The sequence below is a fragment of the Pungitius pungitius genome, chromosome 7 (genome assembly GCF_949316345.1).
Source record: "Pungitius pungitius chromosome 7, fPunPun2.1, whole genome shotgun sequence".
NCBI classification, from domain to species: domain Eukaryota; kingdom Metazoa; phylum Chordata; class Actinopteri; order Perciformes; family Gasterosteidae; genus Pungitius; species Pungitius pungitius.
In genome coordinates, this window is record NC_084906.1 from 2597629 (window position 1) to 2618666 (window position 21038).

Here is a 21038-nt window from a genome sequence, read left to right on the forward strand (position 1 = left end):
CTCTTTTGCATGCATCCACCACGCGTCCACTCTTGCGTCAGTCTTTGTCCATAAAAGATAAACCAAAAACATTGAACAAAAAGATTGCACTTAAGTACAATTTTGAAACAACGTTTTTTAGAGGGAAACAGAACGTTTGGATGGGACAAGATCCCATGACGAGGTCGCGCCAACATTAGGATGAGTGATGGGAACGCTCCTTCTCAAAGTCTTTCCTCTCCATACTCTCTCTCTCTCTCTCTCTCTCTCGCTGTCTTTCTCTCTGCAAAAATTTGCATTCAATGATGTCTTCATTTTTCATCATGCCCTGGCAGTTTCCCTCCATTAACCGAGCGCACTATGCCAACTTCCTCACCATGCCAATCCAATCACAGTTAATCTCTCAAAAGGCCAGAGGCCAAAGAGCTGCACACGAGGCTCCGATGGCACCAAGCGCGCCACTCGCTTGAACCCAATTTAGCACCCCAGATGTGGGGGATGCGATGATCATAAAACACCCAAATTAGTTTCCAAATTAAGCCTTTGATTAATGATTTGTCAGATAATCATACATACATTTTGAGCAACACGTCTTCATTTTAACCATACAAAAAAAAAATAGAGAAAATATGACATGGTTGTGGTCCTCTTTCTAATCTGTGAAATTCAAATTTTCAATGAAAGAAGTTTGATATTATCCTTATTATTATTTACAGATCATTTGACACTTCTTGTGGCTCATCTTACACCTGGAGAGTTACACAACATACAGTATAGAAGACAAAATCCAGTACGTCTTTGAAAACATTTTATTACTGATAATATTAAGCTGGAGATTAACAACAAAGCAGAGAAGCGGGACAATATACTAGAGCAGGTTCCTTTACATTTCACAAAAGAGTCACTGGTTAGGTCAAATGATCTTACTGCAGTTGTTTTTTAGAGCTTGGGAAGAGAAACCATAGCGCTGCAGCTAACTAGCTGTTTGTTTCATCCTGGTGTTCCGGCCTCCTGCTACCACAATATTAAGATTTCTACACAAAAATAACTGTTAAACTTTGAAAAAGCACATTTAATTAAATTCTGATCCCCCCCCCCCCCCCCTCCATGAAATAACAGTATGCTCCAACACACATGCTAAGAAGAAGTGACAAGAAGGAAATTAACTTGCTCTCACATACAAACGAGCACTTACAAATTCACACTTGCTATTCGTTACGGTTGTTGTTTACATTCACTTATTTATACACTATGTGCATTGGTACCAGTTGGTGTCTTGTTTATGTAGATTGCCAAGCAATAGCTGAGTGAGGTTGCTTAAATACAAAATAACATCCCATTTGGGTATGACATCAAAAATAGGAATCAAATAACAGCCAACTTCTTTAAAATATCATGTTATAAAAGTCTTATGCTAGCAAGTGTTTGGGCTCACTGCCCAGATACGAGTCGATTTATATAAAATTGCTATTTTTAGATGTCCAGACAGACGATTGTGTCTTTTTGCTCTTCCACACTTCTCATGTTTAAGGTGGATTCTATTGATTATGATACTTTTATTTATAACAAAGCTTTCTGCCAAGGAGGGCTGGAGGGATTGGGGGAGGGCGAAGTGAGGGGGAAATGGAAGCTGTTACATCTTTCTCTCTTTCTGGTGCGTTTACAACTGCACTTTGTACAGAAATCAGTGTGAACTCAGTTTCCCCTCAGCTAATATGAAATGAGTTAAATCTGTAAAATGTCCAACTAGGAAGTCAAATGTTTCTTAGGGGAGATCTCTGCTACTAAATAGTCATTTTGGGGGGGGGATTTAAAATGTTGATCAAGTGCTGTACAGTTAAATCTCTCAGCATACATTCTGCAAACATTAAAAAAATCGCCAGCTTGCATTTAACAAACGCCATGTTTATGTGAAAGAAAGTGCCGGGGGGGGGGGCTTCAATCTGCTTCATTATGCGGGGAGGCTATGTGTAAATTATCTGAAGTGTCGCATTACAGATTGTTTTGGCCAACGAGCGAATTGAATACAGGTCTTCACTTCCCCGTGAGTACACTGCGGTTACACAGGAAGTCTTCAACTTGACCTACAGCTGTCATGGGTCTCGGTCTCTGTGGGGGATGCCCAATGTAAAGGTCAAACTGAACAAAACAACGCTAACCATCCAAATCATTCTGCTATGTTCTATGTATTATTGTCGATTTACACATCAAGTCATTGTTATCTATCAAAATTCTTTATATAAATATATAATATATATATATTTGTATTTACATCTCTCTTCAAAAAAAAAAGTCAGTAGTGCTGTGCCGTCTATCCTGTCAGAGTTAAATTCACATAAACGAACACATGTGGAGGTCAGTCCAGGTAATGTAGAAATGTGTAAACCTGTAACTGTGATGTAACGAAAGCTTGTCCCACCCAAAACAAAAAACAATCAGAGTGGTAGACCTGTACTTAAAGGAATTATGAATACTCAACTTCACCACCAAACGTTTTTTTGTGGCTGCCTCTCAGTCTTTTTTGTCTCTGTGAGGCCGCATCGCCGTGATCAGCGATGTTACCACGGCGACAGCAGAAGAAGAAGCAGCGTGGTCGCCAGGGCCAGAGGTTCGATAGACAACGTGTGAGCTGAGCCTCGAGCAACCTTTCGAGAGATCATGAAACAATGTCAATACGACAGGGAGAACTGATGAGTTTGAGAAGGAAACAGTGGACGTGAAAGGGGGGGGGAACCGCCGTGACCAACCTGTGGAGGAGGGAGGCGAGGAGGAGGAGGAGGAGGAGGAGGAGGGACGGGACGACGGGCAGGAGCCAACTCCTTTGTCACTGGACTACGACCGCTGGATGTGTCACCTGAACAGATGCAGTGAAAGGCAAAGTACATCAGTATAAGTAAACAAGCATTTGGTACTCGAGTGTCACATGGGTCCATTGTGGGATTGTGTCGTTTAATGTTTTCAAGAGACATATTGATCCTGCAGTATCTTTGTTAGGCTTTCATACAACAGGTGAAACTCGAAAAATTTGAATACCGTGCAAAAGCTCATTACTTTCAGTAAATCAACTTATATAAAACTTGTATATTATATAGACTCATTACATGCAAAGTGAGCTATTTCAAGCCTTTATTTGATTATTTTTTTATGGCTATATAATATTATATATATATATATATTATATATATATATACACACTAATATATTAGTCTCACCTTTTAAGTTGAATTACTGAAGGTAATGAGCTTTTGCACAATATTCACATTTTGTTTCCCCTGTATTTTACTTGACTGTAGCATTATTCATTATTTCCTGCAATAGATTTCGATGTTTCTGCTTCCTCACTAACTACATTTCACACGTTCTTAATAACAGCCGGTGATTTCAGTGTGTGACAATCTGTTCCGGTTGTGTTTGGTTAACTGTTATAAGTGTTGATTGGCAGGCCTCTCATTTCAGAAACAATGAACCGTAACAGTTAGGTTACCAATAAAAGGTGATCCTACTACTCCTCTGCTTTCAGCAGATACTCAAACAGACAAACCTGTTGACATTTTCACCCTGACCCTTTTAAAGAAAACGTTAATCTCGCGATTAAAAAATTGACGTCGTTAAAATGGGTTTGCGTTAACGTCGTTAATAACGCTTTTAACTGACAGCACTAATAAAAAGACAAACAAACAAACTAAGAAACCAACACACACGCAAACACACATAAACAAACAGATCAAGTTAGTGCGCATCCAGCTGCTTTGACACTTTCTTGTGTGTGTGTGTGTGTGTGTGTGTGTTGGCAGTACACCAGCACCTTGTGGGAGGAACTTGGGTAAGTGAGTGGATTAGGACAGGAGGTAGTCATCAGACTGTGCTGGCGGCTGTGTGCACACAGGTACACGTATCAGCCACAGATTCATGCTCACCTGCTCTGTTCCTAAAATCACTCGCAGCAAGCTCTGTCCTGGCAAAGACGCACACAAACAAACAAACACACACACACACACTCATGCACACCTACACACAGACACACCTACTTCGGGAGAAATCTGATTCTGTCTCACAATACACCTGCAGTACAATAGACAAAGAGCCTCTTTCAGTCACTGAGGAATGAGGTGAGTTGTCACACACTCACACAAATATTAAATCTCATAATAATAGAGACATGAAGAAGGTGGGAAAACACCCTTATATACACGCACGCACACCAGCACGCACACACACACACAATATTAGAAATTAAAACCACGGACAAAAAAAAAAATCTGTTTCAAAGACGCATGATGCTTTTGTTTTTCACCGTCTGTGGTGATGAACGCGATGATTTAATCACAGCACAATGTTTACTGGTTAGAATCTGTCCTTTCTCCTGAGCTCTCACAAATAGACGCGTGGGGTGATGTTTGGGACCTTCGGCTCTTGGCTGTGAAAATATGTGTGTGTTTGTGTGTCTGCGTGTGTGTGTCAGTGTGAACTGTTAAGTGGGCATCTCCTCCCACCAGTGCTGAAAACTACGTAGCATTATTATTACTGTTTAAGTCTCCGCACAATTATACAATCTGTTACTTTTGTCGGAATAGAAACGGAAACTATGTAAAGAATACGGCATATTGCTATTGAAGGGAGCTGTTTTTTGATAAAGAGGTCAAATAGGCTTTAAAAGTATGGTTCAGATTTCAGAGTCTCTGGTTCAGTTTAGAGGATTAAAGGGCAAAATAATTCTTAAAGACATGGATGCCAACTGCTGAATAGTGATGACAGAAGACATGCATATGAACAGTAACAACAGAATAACTAGGGGGTTGACTAACTTAATATTATAGGCTACTTTACACCACGATACTTCGAAGGGATAAGCATTTTACACCACTACATTTATCTGGCAGCTATAGTTACATAACAAACTTAAATTACAAAAATGGTTTAAAAAAGTTAACCATCAACATATAGAGTACAATATTTAAATTAGAGCCACCATAACCAAACACAATAATACACGTTAAAGCATTTCTAATAATGATTAAACAACGATATGTTTTAGTCTAATAATTAGCAATAGTAAACACCTAATCTTTCAGCAAAATTGAGACTTTTAATACAGATGATAAGAATCAATTTTTCAATTCAGCAATTTTACTACGTAAAGTATTTTAAACTGTGTTATTGCTTAAGTGGATGAGTTTAAATGCTTCCTCAATCCCAAACTAAATAACACATGTAAAAAATAAAAGCTGAATTGATTAACACTGTCCCAGTCGCAAGTAGTAAAAGGGCAGCAATTCATACAGTATCATATTTAACAAATTCATTGTTTAGTTGATCCAATTAAATAAACACTTATATCCACTGTAATGCATTAAATAGATTTGTGTTTATGGATTATCAGAGCACAAAGGTACGGTTTATTATTAGACTTAACCTATTACATTATTGCGCTCAAACCTCAGTCTCAAAAGGCTGCTCTGCATGTCCACGTTTGTGTTTGTGCTCTGGAGGCAGGTGGCAGAGCGCAGTCTCTTCTTCCATGCCCTTCATCATGTTTGTCTCTTAGCAACAATGAGAACATGTCACATGATGGGGTGATTTGGCAACAAATACGTCCACTCACAAACACTCCCAGCCGGGATGAGTGATGAACATTGTCCCTGGTCGTATGGGGTAGTTTATCCTTCCCTAGAATGAGTAATGAGTGCGTGTGATAATAAGATGGCAGAAGTGACATTTGGAGAACCAGAAAGTTGCCGTGGTAGATGGCAGACCCCAGATCAGTGCAATCGCAGATCTTTATTGACATCCGGCATGCAGGCAGCTTGCACAGTTTGCCTCCTGAGAGGTGAGAGCTGCACTGACAGTTAACAATGCAGGCAGAAGAACAGAGCGACATTTATACATCATCCAATGCTGTCCCAGCAAATGAATGTGTGCGCAAAATGAATATTGGACATTTTTAGAAAACTGCAATTTCTCTGACATATGATGTAATGTGGATAATCCATTATAGAGTTCAGGCGTTAGCATCAAAGCCTCACCTTCAAAAAGAATCTCCCTCGTCGTGCATTCCAGAGAAATTCCCTTTCATGCACTTCTGAACTTAGCCATCTTAAACAAAAACAGCTTCTTCCTAATAAGGGCAAACAATACTGGGTGCGTTTGTGCATGAACACTGGGTCTCACAGAGATGTGTTAGTCATGCTTTGATCAGAATGCTCTGTGTGTAACGCATTTTAGTGTGTAGGAAAGGCTGCATTTGTACCATCTTGTCTGGTCACAGAAGGTAACCTCAGGTAGTTCAGGTATGTGTGTATGTTTGTCCATGTGTTAGAGAAAACCAAGGTGATTATGTGTGTGTGTGGGAGTTTGTGCTTTAAGGACCGTGTTTGATGTCAGATGCCTGTGGCGTATTGGGCACAACTGTCAATTAAGGCCCCAATTATGCCCAATCTTGCTGCTCCTCAATTTCTATGTATACAACAGACATTCATTGTCTCTCTCTTTCTGTTTCCTATACAAACACACACACACACACACACAGGTGACCTTGAAAAGCGTCTGGATGGCTAGTGTGTGTAAGTGTGTAAATGTATCCCCAGCATTTCCAGCTGAATCAGTAATGAGCATTTCATTACTTCAGCCTCAGATCCCCAGGGATGAAACACACACACACACACACACACACACACACACACACACACACACACACACACACACACACACACACACACACACACATACACACACACACACACACACACACACACACACACACACACACAGGCAGGCAGGCAGGCAGGAAATATGTCCAAATACCAATGACTGTGACTACTTTTAAGCACCAAAGGAGCCGTCCGACACACTGCACTGTGACTCCTAATATTCACCACTAATGTCACCTTGGTATTTATGGACTTAAAGAGACAGTCAACTTAATCATTTAGGCGAGAACCTTTAGAAATAAGAGTCATCAAATGGGTCCCTGGAGGGTCATTTGACAAAATATTTAAAGTATTTTACTTAGCGTATACTTTATTAGACTTTAATAGTGATGCTTCACATCTCAGGGGGAAGGGATGAGAACGTTTAGCAGCCCCAAAGCTTAGGGATTAAACCTAAATAAAATGTTATGAATGTGACAGAAATTACTTTTTAAACTTTGTTTACTGCATTTTAAAGTGAATCACAATCATAACAATCCACCAAAAACTAATTGTGGACTAGAGTTAGAAACATTTAATTGGATCCGAAATCTCCAGGTCCACTTTTCCCAAATGATTCGTGTGGGGACTGAAATGTAATTTCCATGGCAACGGCTTGTGCTTGTTTTCATTAAACAGTCAACGGTTTGACGCAGAGAAGCATCTTCCCCAAGGTCATTCTCGCCGAGGTCAAACAGAGCCTCCAGTGGAATCACGTGACCGTTGGAGGAGACAATGAGCTGAAGATTGAACACAGCAAGGTACTGTGATTGGAGGCAGATGAAAGGCAGAACGCTGCAGAGTGATTGGTCGGTCCACGGTGGTACATGGATGCGAGCCTACGGGGCTGTTGGGTGTTGGTGTGTGCGGCATGTGAGCCCTCCTTTGAATACGTGAGCGACGCTGGAGGTGCAGCCAGGGAAGACGAGACAAAGCAAGGGCTTCTTAAGAAAGGTCCGGGAATGACAGCAACACTGCTGAGAGGAGGACTGATACATAGGTGATGTCTAATCAGATGTGCCTGAACGAACTCAGTCAAGTGTAGCGACGAGCAGGGACGTGGACGTTAACGTTGATAGACAAGCGTTCAGAGAGAGGACAGGACATGAATGTATAAGAATACAGTGATATGTTTGATAGAAGTTATGGGTGCATTGAAGGCTGCGGTGCACTTAGCTTTTCAGTTCAGTCTGTGATGTGCAGCATTTCGTGGAAAGTTAAATCATTTTATCTCTTTCGGGGTGAGTTAAACCAAAGAGGAAACCACAAGTCGCTTTGAATGAGAGAGACAATGAGAGCAAAGTGAATGTGTAAATCTTCAATGAGCCGCATCTCCTGCCCCCCGGATCTATGCCTTTAACCCAAGCTTATTAAACATTGCAGCATGACGGAAAATGCAGTACGTGACCTCTATTATTGTGTTTTTCCTGTTACTGCCTATTGTCCCATAAGTGCTCCTCCTTATCTCCTCCTTCTCCCAGCCTTGATGTTTCTTTCTATGTGCCTTTATGTGTGTGTTTATACATATATGTGTATGTATATGTATTTTATTTCTTTATAACTGATTTGTAAAATTAATTTAGGTGGAATTGCAAATGAGTACTCTCTAACACCTCCATTTATGAAAATGGCACCAGGGGTGAAATTTCATAAAACTCACCCTTTAAAACAACACAGTTACAGATGCCAACAGCAGGAGCCACCCACCTTGAGCTTCAGCTCTTCAGAGAAGGGCGAAAGAACAAGTGGCCCCTCTTGCTGAGATAATCTAAAGACTAAACAATCTATATACATTCCACGAGCCACAGTTAGCCACTGTTAATTTAATGTGTACTAAATGTATTTCTAATGCGTGCAGCTCATTCGTGTGTGAGGCGAGAGCCGCGGCTGCTCTATCTTCTACAGTACAAGGCATTACGAGAAGAAAACGCTTCAGCCTGGATCTCTGGAGTAAAGCTGCTGCAGAGGTGGGATACTGATTGCATTCATAGCCGATTTTATGCCCTCATGTTCTCCGGTGCATGCATGGACAAAGCAGTTTTACTTTATTGCAGTGATCAAACCGATCCAAAGGCTCGCTCTGGGAACCTTTATATTCACGGGTGCAAGATTGGAAGCCTCGCCAGGCTTTTTATTGTTCTTTCTGGCTCCTTTTGGACATATGCTCACAAATGGAGATCAACTCGTCCTCAGACAGAGAGGCAACGTAGAAAACACTGGTCTTTCCCTTTAAAAGGAACTGGCTTCTAAAGGCTTTGAGAATGTTGCCCTAGGGAAGTGGGGGAGAAGCCAGAGGAGCAAGGCAGAGACAGTGAAGGGAAGCTACTTGGAGAAGGCAGGACAATGAATAGAAAAGGATTAAGCAATGAACATTATTTACTTATATGTCCATTATCTACGGCAGAATTAGGATTAGAACCCAATACCAGCATCATTTAAACGGCAAATTAAACTACGCTTAGCCAGATCCCTCGGCCCTCTTACCCAAAGGAGAAAGGAGGTTACAGAAAGCACAATGCAAAAACACAAAGGCCCATGTAGCTTGGCCAAGAGAGAGATGGCATACAATCTGCTACAATCCGCCACGCCTCTTATCTTTCTGTCCATCTCTATCTTCATTGTCATCAAATAACGACCCATGGGGGGACTGACTACCTGGTAGCCATGGTTACAGGGTTTGAGTGCTCCTTTTGTATACACCTTCCCTTACAAAACACTGTGTGCATGTCTGTATATATATATATGCATATATATATGTATACAAAGTCGGCATTAGCGTTTTGGTACACCAGGAGGTTTATAGTACAGCATTTGATGCAGCAAACAGAAGAGAAGCTGTGATTACATTCACATTACCGACACTATGGGACCTGTGTATGTTGGGGGGGAGACAGAGAGATCGGAGAAGAAAAAAATTAAATCAATCAGTTGAATCGCTCTGAACGAACGGGGAGGGGAGGATGACGGATGACCTATCGATGAAAGAGGAGGGGTAAAAAAAAAAAGGAGAAAAAAAAATGGCCAAAGAGGTTCCGTCCACAACAGAATGTCTTCAGGCGTCTGCCTTGTTCTTTGCTTTTGACGTGTTGACATTGTTTAATGAGTGATTATCCCTCTCTGAGCGAAGAGTAAATGTCCTTAAAATAAACAATATTAGGCTGTGTACTGTCTCAGCATGATTCAAATATCTTCTCACTATTAAATGTCCCACACAGACCAGAAGCAGGCTTGGCAATGAACCCGACGTTTTGAGGTCTGATTCCAGCTCTTGACTGATATTTCCTGGCAGATTTCTTATCCTCCTTTCAGAACTCAACAAAAGCCCAAAATATCATGAGAATTAATTAGAGGACAGGGAGGATATTTAGTTCGCAATTTTAACTTTGTTCAAATCTGCTGCTCGGGGATGGAAACGCTGTGTGTGTGTGTGTGTGTGTGTGTGTGTGTGTGTGTGTGTGCCGGTTTATTATTAAGGAAGAGATTACGAGTCAAGAAGCAGCACACGACAGGATCCGCTGGGTCCGTCACACAGAGAACCGAACCATCCGTGAAACACAGCGGATTACACAAAGACGTTGTGCGCACGCACAAACAAGAGGCCATCAACATTCATTTGGGTATGCACGTCCACATAATCCAAAATCCTTTTTTCTCACTGACATCAAATTGTATTTCTGTGCTCTTCCTCTGCTGTGAAATACTAAGCCGCGCATTTAACCAATTCAGGCATGTTCTGCAGGCAGAATATTAAAAGGAAAGAGAGAGTGAGAGTTATTCCGTTGTGACACACAGATTTAAAAGCAGTTCTATCCAAAATCAGTGACCTGCATTACTTCATTTGGTGTTCTATTTATACATTAACGGAACGCGACTGATTTAATACAGCATAAGAAGGAAAATGATTTTTTTTTTTTAAACATTTGGTCCCAGTGATGTGTGCGGCCGAGCTGATGCTCAGTCACTCTTTCAGCTTCAGTGCGCGTGAGGCTTATTTATGCACGAGGATGTCCCGAGCGGGTGAACATGCATCAAATACTGTTCACTGCTCACTTTTCATGAGGATTCTTTCTCCACGCATTCATTGTGGTTTCGAGAGAGACACGATCCCCGCTCGCCCCCCCCCCCCCGCCCCCCATCAGCTCTGTAAATCATAACCAGCTATTTTCTCTATAAATAGCCAATGTACCAGTTTCAGGCCCGGGCGGGAGGCAAACCGTGCCTACTCTGTAACACACCTCTGTGATATGTGCTTCCCTCGCTCTCAGCCAGGTTGACCTACTTGGCCACAGTGTTGGTTCTTGTGCCACTTGTGTGTGTCTATTCCCTTTTGAACTGCTTTTCTGTGTCCTGCCAGTCGGCCCCCATGTCGAGTCAAAGTCAACATGACAAACTGAACGTTCAAAATCAAAGATGAAAAGATTTATTTATTTTTTTTACCCAATAGCAAATGGCCCTTGACCAAGGGGTTGTGAGCCACTGACCCTACAGTCTACTGTTGCAACTGCCTTCTCTGCCTTGTGTCACCATACTGAAAAACACTCACAGCTCCAGTAATGATGAGGACAGTGCAAGGATAATTAGTGGGACAATGAGTGTGGGCCCTGTACTGGGCCAAACTCTGCTGAAGCGTAACAGATATGCAAAACAAATACCGGGTGTTTCTCTTGTGTCGTGTCAGGACAATGAGTGGATGGGACAGCTGTTGTAATATTTAAACTTCTTGTGGTTAGCTTTTTTTACTACAGGTGGTTGGGTCAAACAGGAAGACGCTGCCTTGAGACAATGACTGTGGTGTGATATTTCAATATCACATACGTGAAAATATGTTCAACTGAAGACCAAAACAAGGGGCTTCAGGTTAAATTTAAATGTAATTCAAACCACATTCATATTTTACAGGGCTCATAATGCATGTCTTTTCATGTATCTTTACTACTGCTACCATTACAATGCTCCTCAACAGATTCGTTACATTGAAAAGGGTGGTACACTTTGAGAATGATCTCACGTTGTCATTTCTCATCAACAATTTGTATTACATCGCGTCATCGAGTTACTGCATTAACTCTGTGGGATACCACGGTCTGTCAAGGCTTCTGACTCTTCCTCTGACACCCATTTATTATGTTCAAGAATGAGCCCGCTGAATAAGTCAATATATAATTATGGTTTATTGTTTCCATTCATGTTTTTCGGGATGACCAAGCAGTGTTGGTGCATCCTTTTTCCCAGCCGAGGTGGAAATAAACCGCTGAGACGGGCAGAAAGTGAGATGAAAAAAAGAACGAGGTGGAGGGGCAGTTGAATCCATCTTTCGGTACTCTCCCTGCCTCTGGGCATTTCCCTGCTGGCACCAGATGTGTGGAGGCTGCAGCATTTTGAAACCCCCCCACCCCACCCTGACAATGAACTGTGTGCGTGGGTGTGTGTCTGCGGTATGTCCTGATGTGCGATGTTTAAATAAGAACACCAATATGTGCACAGGAGGAAGACAAACTCGCACGTGTGCTTCAGTTCATGTGTAAATTATATTTGCTGTTCGGTTTTTGTATGTTTATGCGTGTGTGTGTGTGCGTGTGTGTGTGTGTGCGTGTGTGTGACTCACCGTTTTCCACACCAGATGCATCACAGCCATCTTCATCATCGCAGTCATCTCCGCTGCCTCTTTCCATCTGTGCACTCCCTCCCTCCTCTTCTTCTTCCACTTTCCCTCTGCTTTTGCTCGCCCAGCCAAGGTCCACTAACAGCTCCTAAACAAAACATGCATTCAGTGATGTTTTCATGCCTTCTGGGGGACACTGTGTTCATTTTGTGGAGACGAAAAACTCTCCACCAGCTTAAATCTAACCTTTACCTTAAACAAAGTCCTCAACATCATTGAGGTGATTTACATGATGGGGGGACACACCACGTAAGGAAGACGAGACCCCAAAATGTGACGGTGTATTATGTGCTCACACGAAATGTGGAACATTTTCCCACACACACACACTAACAAACACACAAAATAATCCGTGAACACAAATTGCTCCATGAATGGCAATGTTGGTCTGACTTCACGTGGAGCAGCATCATAAGATCAAAATTGCAATTTGTCTGATAGGTTTATCACGTAATACTTGCAAAATGATGTCTACTACTGACATTCCATCAGCCTCAGTTGAACTTTGTGTGCTAATTAGCAAATGTCAGCATGCAAAACCTCTTAACTGATTTACATCAACAGCATCCAGGAGCAAGTGGATTTTTTAGGCCTTTAACTGACTTGCCAATGAGTAACAGGAGTGTAAGACACAATAGCCTTCAGCTCCAATATGGTCATGGGAACCGAACAATGATAAATAACAACAAAGAAATTATGTCATTTCTTACCCGCTGAAAGCAGGAAACAACCACATGAACACTTTTGTGCAAACACCATGTTACAGAAAATGTACAAATACAAGAAGATACACAATTGGTTTGCAGTATGAAAAATATGTTTTTTACAGACTCAAGGTAGGTAATAAATCAGTTCAGTCTGAGGGCAGAGACCAAACCACCACCTTCATAAAAGGAAAAAGATATGATATCTAGACTTTATTCTTTTTTACTTTAGTTAACATTTCCACAAAGCAAAGCTGCACGATGCCTCCAAAATGATAACATCTATCATCATGAAGTGAGGGATGACTTTTTTGAGTTTTTTAATTGTTTATGAAGAGCTCTGCTTCCATGAATAAAAGTTGCTTGTTATTAGATAACCAAATCCATTGTACAGTCCAATATCTGAACATGGCTTAACTCGGCCTAGAAAATATAATCCCTTAACAAACTAATTATGGTATAAGCTGTTGCTATATATTGTGGCGCATACACACTGAATGAGTATGCAAATGCTGTATATAATGTGCAGCATTAAGTCTACTTCTAATGATACTGCACTTTTCATACATGGCTACGCATGGAACAAAAAGAAAACTATTTTAAATGGACTAAAACATCACTTCATTGGGTTCATTGCTCCGGGACACTTGAGCGTGAGACACGGAGCGAGTCAGGGTTCAAACCACCGCCTTTCAGTTCCCAGCACACCCTTTCTCCTCCATGCGCCGCCGCCTGCATTTTGTCTAGGCCAAGTTTCAAATTTGGACACATAAGGAGGGACATCTGGCCTCCACTCTACAGTGCGGAGCAGCCGGTGGAAACCAGGTCAACAAAGGTTATTATACGACAGCGTGTCCGAAGGGACATTGAGACAGACTCTGCAGTGATTCAGCGTTATGTCACCGGACCTTAAATGAGGGCTGAGGGAAGACAAAAACACATTACAGCAATGTTTCCACCACAACTTTTTTTCTGGCCATGTAGCTGGCGCTCAAACAGAATGTTTGAGTCATGAGGCAACAAAACCCTCCAAAGAAACAAATAGGCCGTCAAGTCAAATAATTCAAGAGTGACAGCTCCAAGGTGGTCCGTCTAAATGACAGGCGAATGACACAAAAAGGTATGATCATTTTGGAATTAGTTCCAGCTATCAGATGATCAATACTTGAACTGGTAAGTTACACTTCTTAAGTCAATATATTATTATTATTAGGTTTTAGAAAATAAGTAGTAGTGGGCTGTACTTTTGGAATATATCAGCCAACACTATGAATGATGTACAAGTTTAGGTGTTGCACAAAACGATGATCTGAAACCTAAACCCAGTGTTGGGAAAGTTCACTTTCTACATGAACTAGTTCAAAGTTCAGTTCACACATTTTAAAATGAACTAGTTCAGTTCATAGTTCAAACTTCAAAATATTTGAACTAAGTTCACAGTTCCAACTGGTTGAGTTCTTTTTTTCCATACGTTGCTGCGAGCTATTATTTTTCAAAATTATTGCCACAGCCCAGAACCACAGACAGCAATTATTATAACACTGAAGCTATGCATCATATTTAATCTTCATATCCAATTTTGAATCCTTATCCAACCAGGGTTTTCATTAGCATTGAGGGGACATTGTTGCTTTAATGTTGCTGTCCATTCACTCCACACTAGCAGCAGCTGCAGCGTTCACCCCTACAGTACATTCTCAGTTAAAAGGCCTAGTAATGGCCCAAAAGGCCCATGTAAAACCACAATTGGTCATTTTCACACTTAATTTTGTTAATTAATGACCTATGGAGGTGCTGTTTGGCAGTTTTTTATCACCTTTCGAGCTTCATTCATTTTTTTTAAATATTTGAGTGCTATGTATCTTCTCTAACCTCTACAAATCTAAAGAGCATTTTTCCCAAATTGGCTACTACTTTAAACAAAGAAGAGTCTGTGATGAAACATGCACTCCAGTAGCCCCTGATGATGAGTGGGGAGACCGCTGCCCTTTTCCTATGCGGGAGCAGCCCTCGCAAGGCCGATTAGACTTATCCTGGTTGGCTAAACATACACACAAAAATTCATAACTGCATGGATAGAAAACTGGCTACTAATGGAACCCCATTAGAGGGCAAACCCACTGCTGCGTGGGTCTAATTATCAACATTGTACCTCGTTATCACTGTGAAAAATAAGAGAGGGAGGGAATAACAGACGGACAGAAGGGCAGACCTCCAAAACACGGCCGCTAAAATATAAAAAATAGTTATCTTATTGGCTATTGTGTTCTTTTCTCCAATCTTAAATGTGCAAGTGTGTAAAATGCACACATTAGGGCCATGGACAGTTAAATGGTGTGCGTTAATGTGTGTGCCTCAGATGATCTCTCCCACAGAAAAAGCACTAGTGCAGCTAAAGCATAAAAAGAAGCAGGTCCCGGGTTTTTAGAGGTGCTTTTAAACTACGGTGTGTACACTACCTACACTTACTACACACTGGGTTTGTCGGTGTGACTTGCATTCTAAAAATTCAACATAAATTCAGCAGTTACGCAGGTCCAAAAACATTGACTTTCTTCATAGTGTTTGAGTGTGCGTGATTCACGGATCTCTCGAGTGTCTTTAGAGCAAAGAATAATAGGACATGTGGGGCATTCATAGAATTAATGGGCTGGAGAAAACAAATCTCCTAAATAAGTGATTGCATGGTGTGTGTGTGTGTGTGGTGTGTGGAGTGTGTTTGTGGATGTGGCCGGAGGGTGGGGGATGAGGGGGGGGCGCTGGCTTGCCATTTGCCTAGAAAATTAGTCAGAGCGCAGAAAGAGCTTCAACAGCAAAAAGAAAAAATCTGCAATAGCGTGTGCCATAAATAGATGAAAATGATGATTTTACGAAGCCAAACGGCACTTAACGGATTCTATGGGCAGAATACAATTTTCACCCTTTAACTTATGATAAATCACTGCGGGAGTTAAAGATAGCATTGAAGGAAGCTCCTGCCATGTGATTGGTATCATTAATGCAGTTTGAATTGATCCTATTAGCACACAGCCTGTACCAAAGTTCCATTGTTACCCAGAAGTAATGAAACCTGCCATCATCAATTGCTGCTAAAAATAGCACTCCGGCAAAAGCAGTATATTTCTGTTTGATCTGTTTGGCAGATATACTGACAGCATCTCTTTCAAAACCACTTGGAAAAAAAGCATTTATTTGTGCCAACAGACAGGGTGTGAACGTTGACTTTAGCACTCCAGATACTTCACAGCCTTATGATGGAATTTGTTAACAGTAAAACAAGTACATAATATAACCAGGCTGACCCTTTAATGGTTTTGTTGTTGACTTGTTTTTCATTTGTCTGTACTTTCCCCCTGTCTGCCTGTCCAGCTGTCTCAAAAGGGCCCAGAAAACCCCTTAGTAGCAAAATATGAATCATCATCATGAATAACCTTGATGTATCATTCCACATCATTTTATGAATCACTCATGCAACTCTCATCCCCATATTACCATGCAGTTCAAAGCCTTTAAAGTGCAGCATGAATCCTTGTTGAAATAATGATTATATTATTGAATGTTACTATCTATATCAGTCTGGAGTGCTGACGTTTATTATATTGAGCAGCGGTTCACATGTGCATGATAACGAAGGATTGAGAGACGTATACAATATACAAATACATACACAAACACAGACCCCTAAATACATACACAAACCCGTAATAATGCCAAGATTTGTGGAAAACATTCACCTCACCCATGCTTGTTGTAATGTGAAGATACATGTGTACCTGTGTTAGCTGCTCCAGCCTCTGTTTCGCCCCCTTCAGGACAGGATCTGTATTACGGACAGTCAACTCGGGGTTCTCCTTCTGTTCTTTAAAACTGCTGCCAACCACACGACCTGCGTAGCTACAGAAAGACAGAAAAGGAGAGAGACATGAAGTACTTTCTGTCCTAGTTCTTCGTAGGAGTGTGTGTGTGTGTGTGTGTGTGTGTGTGTGCGCGCTTGTGTGTCTCCCACTGCCCCAATTTTGTCACAGTCATTTATACTAGTGTGTTCAGTCAGGGTGTAGTGATTCACTTCAAGTGCAGGGGCGCGTACAATTACAAAAACACACATGAGCACACACCTACTCCTACAAATATCGTACAGACTTGTATTCAATATTCAGCTATGGGGACATGAGTTTGTCTTCTGGCCCCTTTGACCCAAATACTCAATCAACATTTGCACAGTGGTTTCTCTCGTATATGTACTACTGCGTACTACGTATTTTACTTCATCTTATTTTACTCTTATCATCAAGACAGATTCCTCTATGTATAACAACAGATGTGGAAATAAATGCCTTCTGATCATGAGGTTATGTTGTGTTTAAACTTTAATCACAGCGATGGATTTCAATGGCTGTGCTGATTTTGGTTCCATGAGAGCAGATTTCTGACCTGGCAAAAAAAGACAAACTATTGGGTGGAATGTGTTAAATAGGTGCAAGAGTGTTACCATGAAATGATCCTTGGTGCTATATAATGTATGTATTTCCGTGGTGTGTTGTAAGTAGGTATCACACGTCATCTTGTCGCCGTGGGCGGTTCACAGTGGGTGAATCAAATGGAAAAAGAAGTGAGAAACAAGAAGGAGAAGAAGACAACGGTTCATGGCTCAAAACTTTCCAAGTCCCCAAGTTGCTGGTGAAATCTTATCAACCACAAACTGAGACACACACACACTCTATGCGTGGCAACGGCAACGGGGGACAAGGATCGTGGGAACCGGCGAGCAAGTCAATCAAATATAAGAAAAAACGAAGCTACTCGACTAATGCCAGGAAATGATTAGATGATGAAGACGGCGGTCCTCTGGAGCTGCGCTAACCCTCGATTCAGCTCCACCCAGAAACATAAGCCCCGATGCATGTCTCTAATTAACTTTCTCAAATGGCTGTTTTATTCTCACACAGATTTATTTCTGATATAAAAGGGTCATATTCTGGTTAAAAAGTCTCACTTCGTTCAAAACGTTGGCGTCCTGGAGCCTCGCAAAGCAAAGTGCAGCCGTCTTTGTGTTTTGGCTTCAACGAGGCCGACGTTGGCAGTCCATGACCACTGGGATCACATAGACCGCCTGTGAGCTGTCTCTGTGAGAATCGTTTTCCAATCTAGCGTTGAGCAAGTTCACATTAAACATGCAGCCAACCGCTAACAACGTCAACAGATCAAGAGCTGCATGTTTAATTCAAGGGAGGGTGAGACTCCTCGGGGGGAATCGGGTCATTAGAGAGGCAAAAATAATATGACGGATTGCGAAAGAGCTACATTGAATAAAATCAGAGAAGGAACTAAGTAGTAAACATTTCACTGCTGACACGGTCAACATGCTCAGTGATCCAGAAAGAATATGGGGGAAAAAAATGATCACTAAAATATTTGCTCGTTTGTTTCATGAAGAGATGCAGTATTACAATGTGGTGTTCTGCTGCAATGCAGACACTAATACTTTAGACTTAAAGAGGATTTGTACTTTCTCTGCACAGTATCTGCTTAAACAGAATCAGCAGATCACGGTATAATATGAAGATGTATTTAATAATCCAAAATGACATTTCCAAACCTAAGCATATTGGCTATGATGGCACACATACACGCAGACTGACAGGGTGAAAAAAATGGCAATAATGATAATAGTGTGAGGCTAGAATTGATGTGGAGGGCTACAAGAAGCTGTTGTTGATTAGACATTTCCAGATAAATGACAGACAGTACAACAATATTTAGGACAACAATAATCACTGCAATATACATATACCGCAAATGCAGAGGGGCCACGTGAGACAATTCCCATGAGTATGACCATGCAAGAAGTGATGGAAGGATCAATTGATACAAGGAAAGGCTCCGCTATGGTTGATGCTATAGAAGGAAGAATAAGAGCCAGGCTGCATGTATTACTGTATTTGTTATTGGCCAGATGAAATACCCTTAAATTCTTTGCCAGCCATAACATATCTGAACTGATTTTGTTGTCAGCTAAGAGCATCATAGGAGGCCAGGTGGGGGGAGAAGTGGCTTTACTTGGTTTGATTTGACTGCCTTTGAGGATTGCTAGGTTCAATTAGAATGAGTTATTTTCCATCAGATTGAATGGCTAGTGTCGTTAATTAGACCTGGCGTCTGATCTTTTGACTGCAAAGAAACAAGGCATGATGTTAAAAATATAAAGTATTCTGTACAAAGGTTAGTGAAGTTACAGAGAAGAAAATTATGTGGTAATCTATCTGTAGTTACAATTTGGCAAATGCTCTTTATCTGTTTGAGTAATAAAAATACATCTTGTGGATTTTGCTTTATATTAAAGTGGAGAAAAAGATGCAGCAACTGCACATCGTAAGCAATTTTCGTACATCCAATATTGCTGTCCAGATGAATGTATTGGACATTGTCAGGGCAGTGAATTAACTATTTGCCAAATTGCAGACTGAATGTTTGATGAGGTGATAATATGCAGAAAGTGTGCAGACGATGCAGAGAGTGACACTTAATAACATCTGGAGAACGCCGGGCATAAATCACCCATTTGTCATAATGACAAAGCTGCTCTGCTGTTGCCCTCGGTTACTGCAAGGTTGTTAACGGCAACGTTTAAAGCAACTGTGGTATGCACGAAAATACAAAACACACACACACACACACTCATACAAACGCAGGGAAAAAGTAATCACCTTTGAAAATGATTTAATCTAAGGGAGGTGTGTGTAATTAGAAGAGTAACAACCTTAATTGTAATTATAGGTTGCATTCCTGTGGAGTAATTTACCCACACACACACACACACACGCACTAGAGGCTTACACACACGCACTAGAGGCTTATACCTGACATGAAGGCAATATGGTTGATTTGGAAAAATTATCTCCACAAATGATCCACTTAACCCCCTTTGGACAAATCTTCCTGTGTTTTTAACAGCATTTCCTTGATTCAGTAAATCATCAGTGGCTGATTGAAAACAGATCTTCACGCATAAGGAAATTGGTCATATTGATTGATTGACCTGCCACAACCAATGTTCTGGAGGTGGAAGCAGTTTAGGAGGATAAGATGCCTCCCTCTTCTGGAATAAATCAGCTATTACAGAAGCAACTTGTCACATAACCAGAACAGTTTAATCAGTTTAAAAAACATGCTGCACATGCATAAAATGCTAAAATAGAACTTGAATATACCACCACGGTTTGCCAATACCTATACCCAATGTATTAGTTGATAGACCTGAATATGCTTGTCACATGGTTCAGTTGTAATAGGTATTATAATAACAACTTTAACTGAATGTGTGTATCTTAATGACAAACTGCCTTCTCGCTCTGACTGTTGAATCTGTGAAAGTGGATATGGTGGAAAGATCTCCTGCCTGTTGTGTCCTGCCATCGTATTCCAGTTTATGTGATATTGCCTTTTGGACTGGGAATACATTGCTGGACCCTTCTTCCACTGAGCATCACAGTGCCAGCTTGTGTCCGCATAAGAGAGCACATCGAGCACTCTTCACACTCTCATCATTCTGTGCGGTTTGTCTATCTTTTTTTCTCACACCTATATACACTCTCGCTTGCACAGACATTTGTAAGTGAAGTGGGTCAGAGGGCGGAGGAAATGAATGGAGGTCTCAATAGAAGAAGGAGAGATGAATGGATGGCTGAATTAGGGAATGAACGGTTGGATGGATAGATGCAGGAGAGGAGAAGAAGATGTAAAGAGGTCAGACGGGCTGAACTCCAACATGCAGGAGAGTAAAATATCTATTTATCCTAATAAAAAAAATACAGTCTGAGAATATTTTACAACTTGTTCATGTTGAGATACCGCTTATCATCATTTTGCAACACTTTATCATAGTTTTTTTTTAAAGACTAGAAATGTTATTGTGTAATTGGTTTTGAAAAAACTTGCCACTTGCAAAAATAGTCCAATAACAACATAATCCACAATCACACTATATTATTCTCAAGTGTGTGGCTTCTG

The 21038-nt window shown here is 41.1% G+C and overlaps 1 protein-coding gene across 2 annotated transcripts in view; it reads right to left on the minus strand.

Annotated features, from left to right (window-relative positions):
* Nucleotides 1–772: 772 nt before the first annotated feature.
* Nucleotides 773–21038, minus strand: part of LOC119216743 (glypican-5-like) — a 32420-nt gene continuing 12154 nt past the window's right edge. For both annotated transcript variants that reach the window (XM_062563327.1, XM_037469846.2), the window contains 4 exons: nt 16805–16925; nt 12271–12415; nt 2727–2833; nt 773–2624 (listed from right to left, as the gene is read on the minus strand). In XM_062563327.1, the coding sequence (XP_062419311.1) occupies nt 2538–2624; nt 2727–2833; nt 12271–12415; nt 16805–16925 (460 nt within the window). In that variant the 3' untranslated portion in view covers nt 773–2537. The remainder of the gene's footprint in view (nt 2625–2726; nt 2834–12270; nt 12416–16804; nt 16926–21038) is intronic.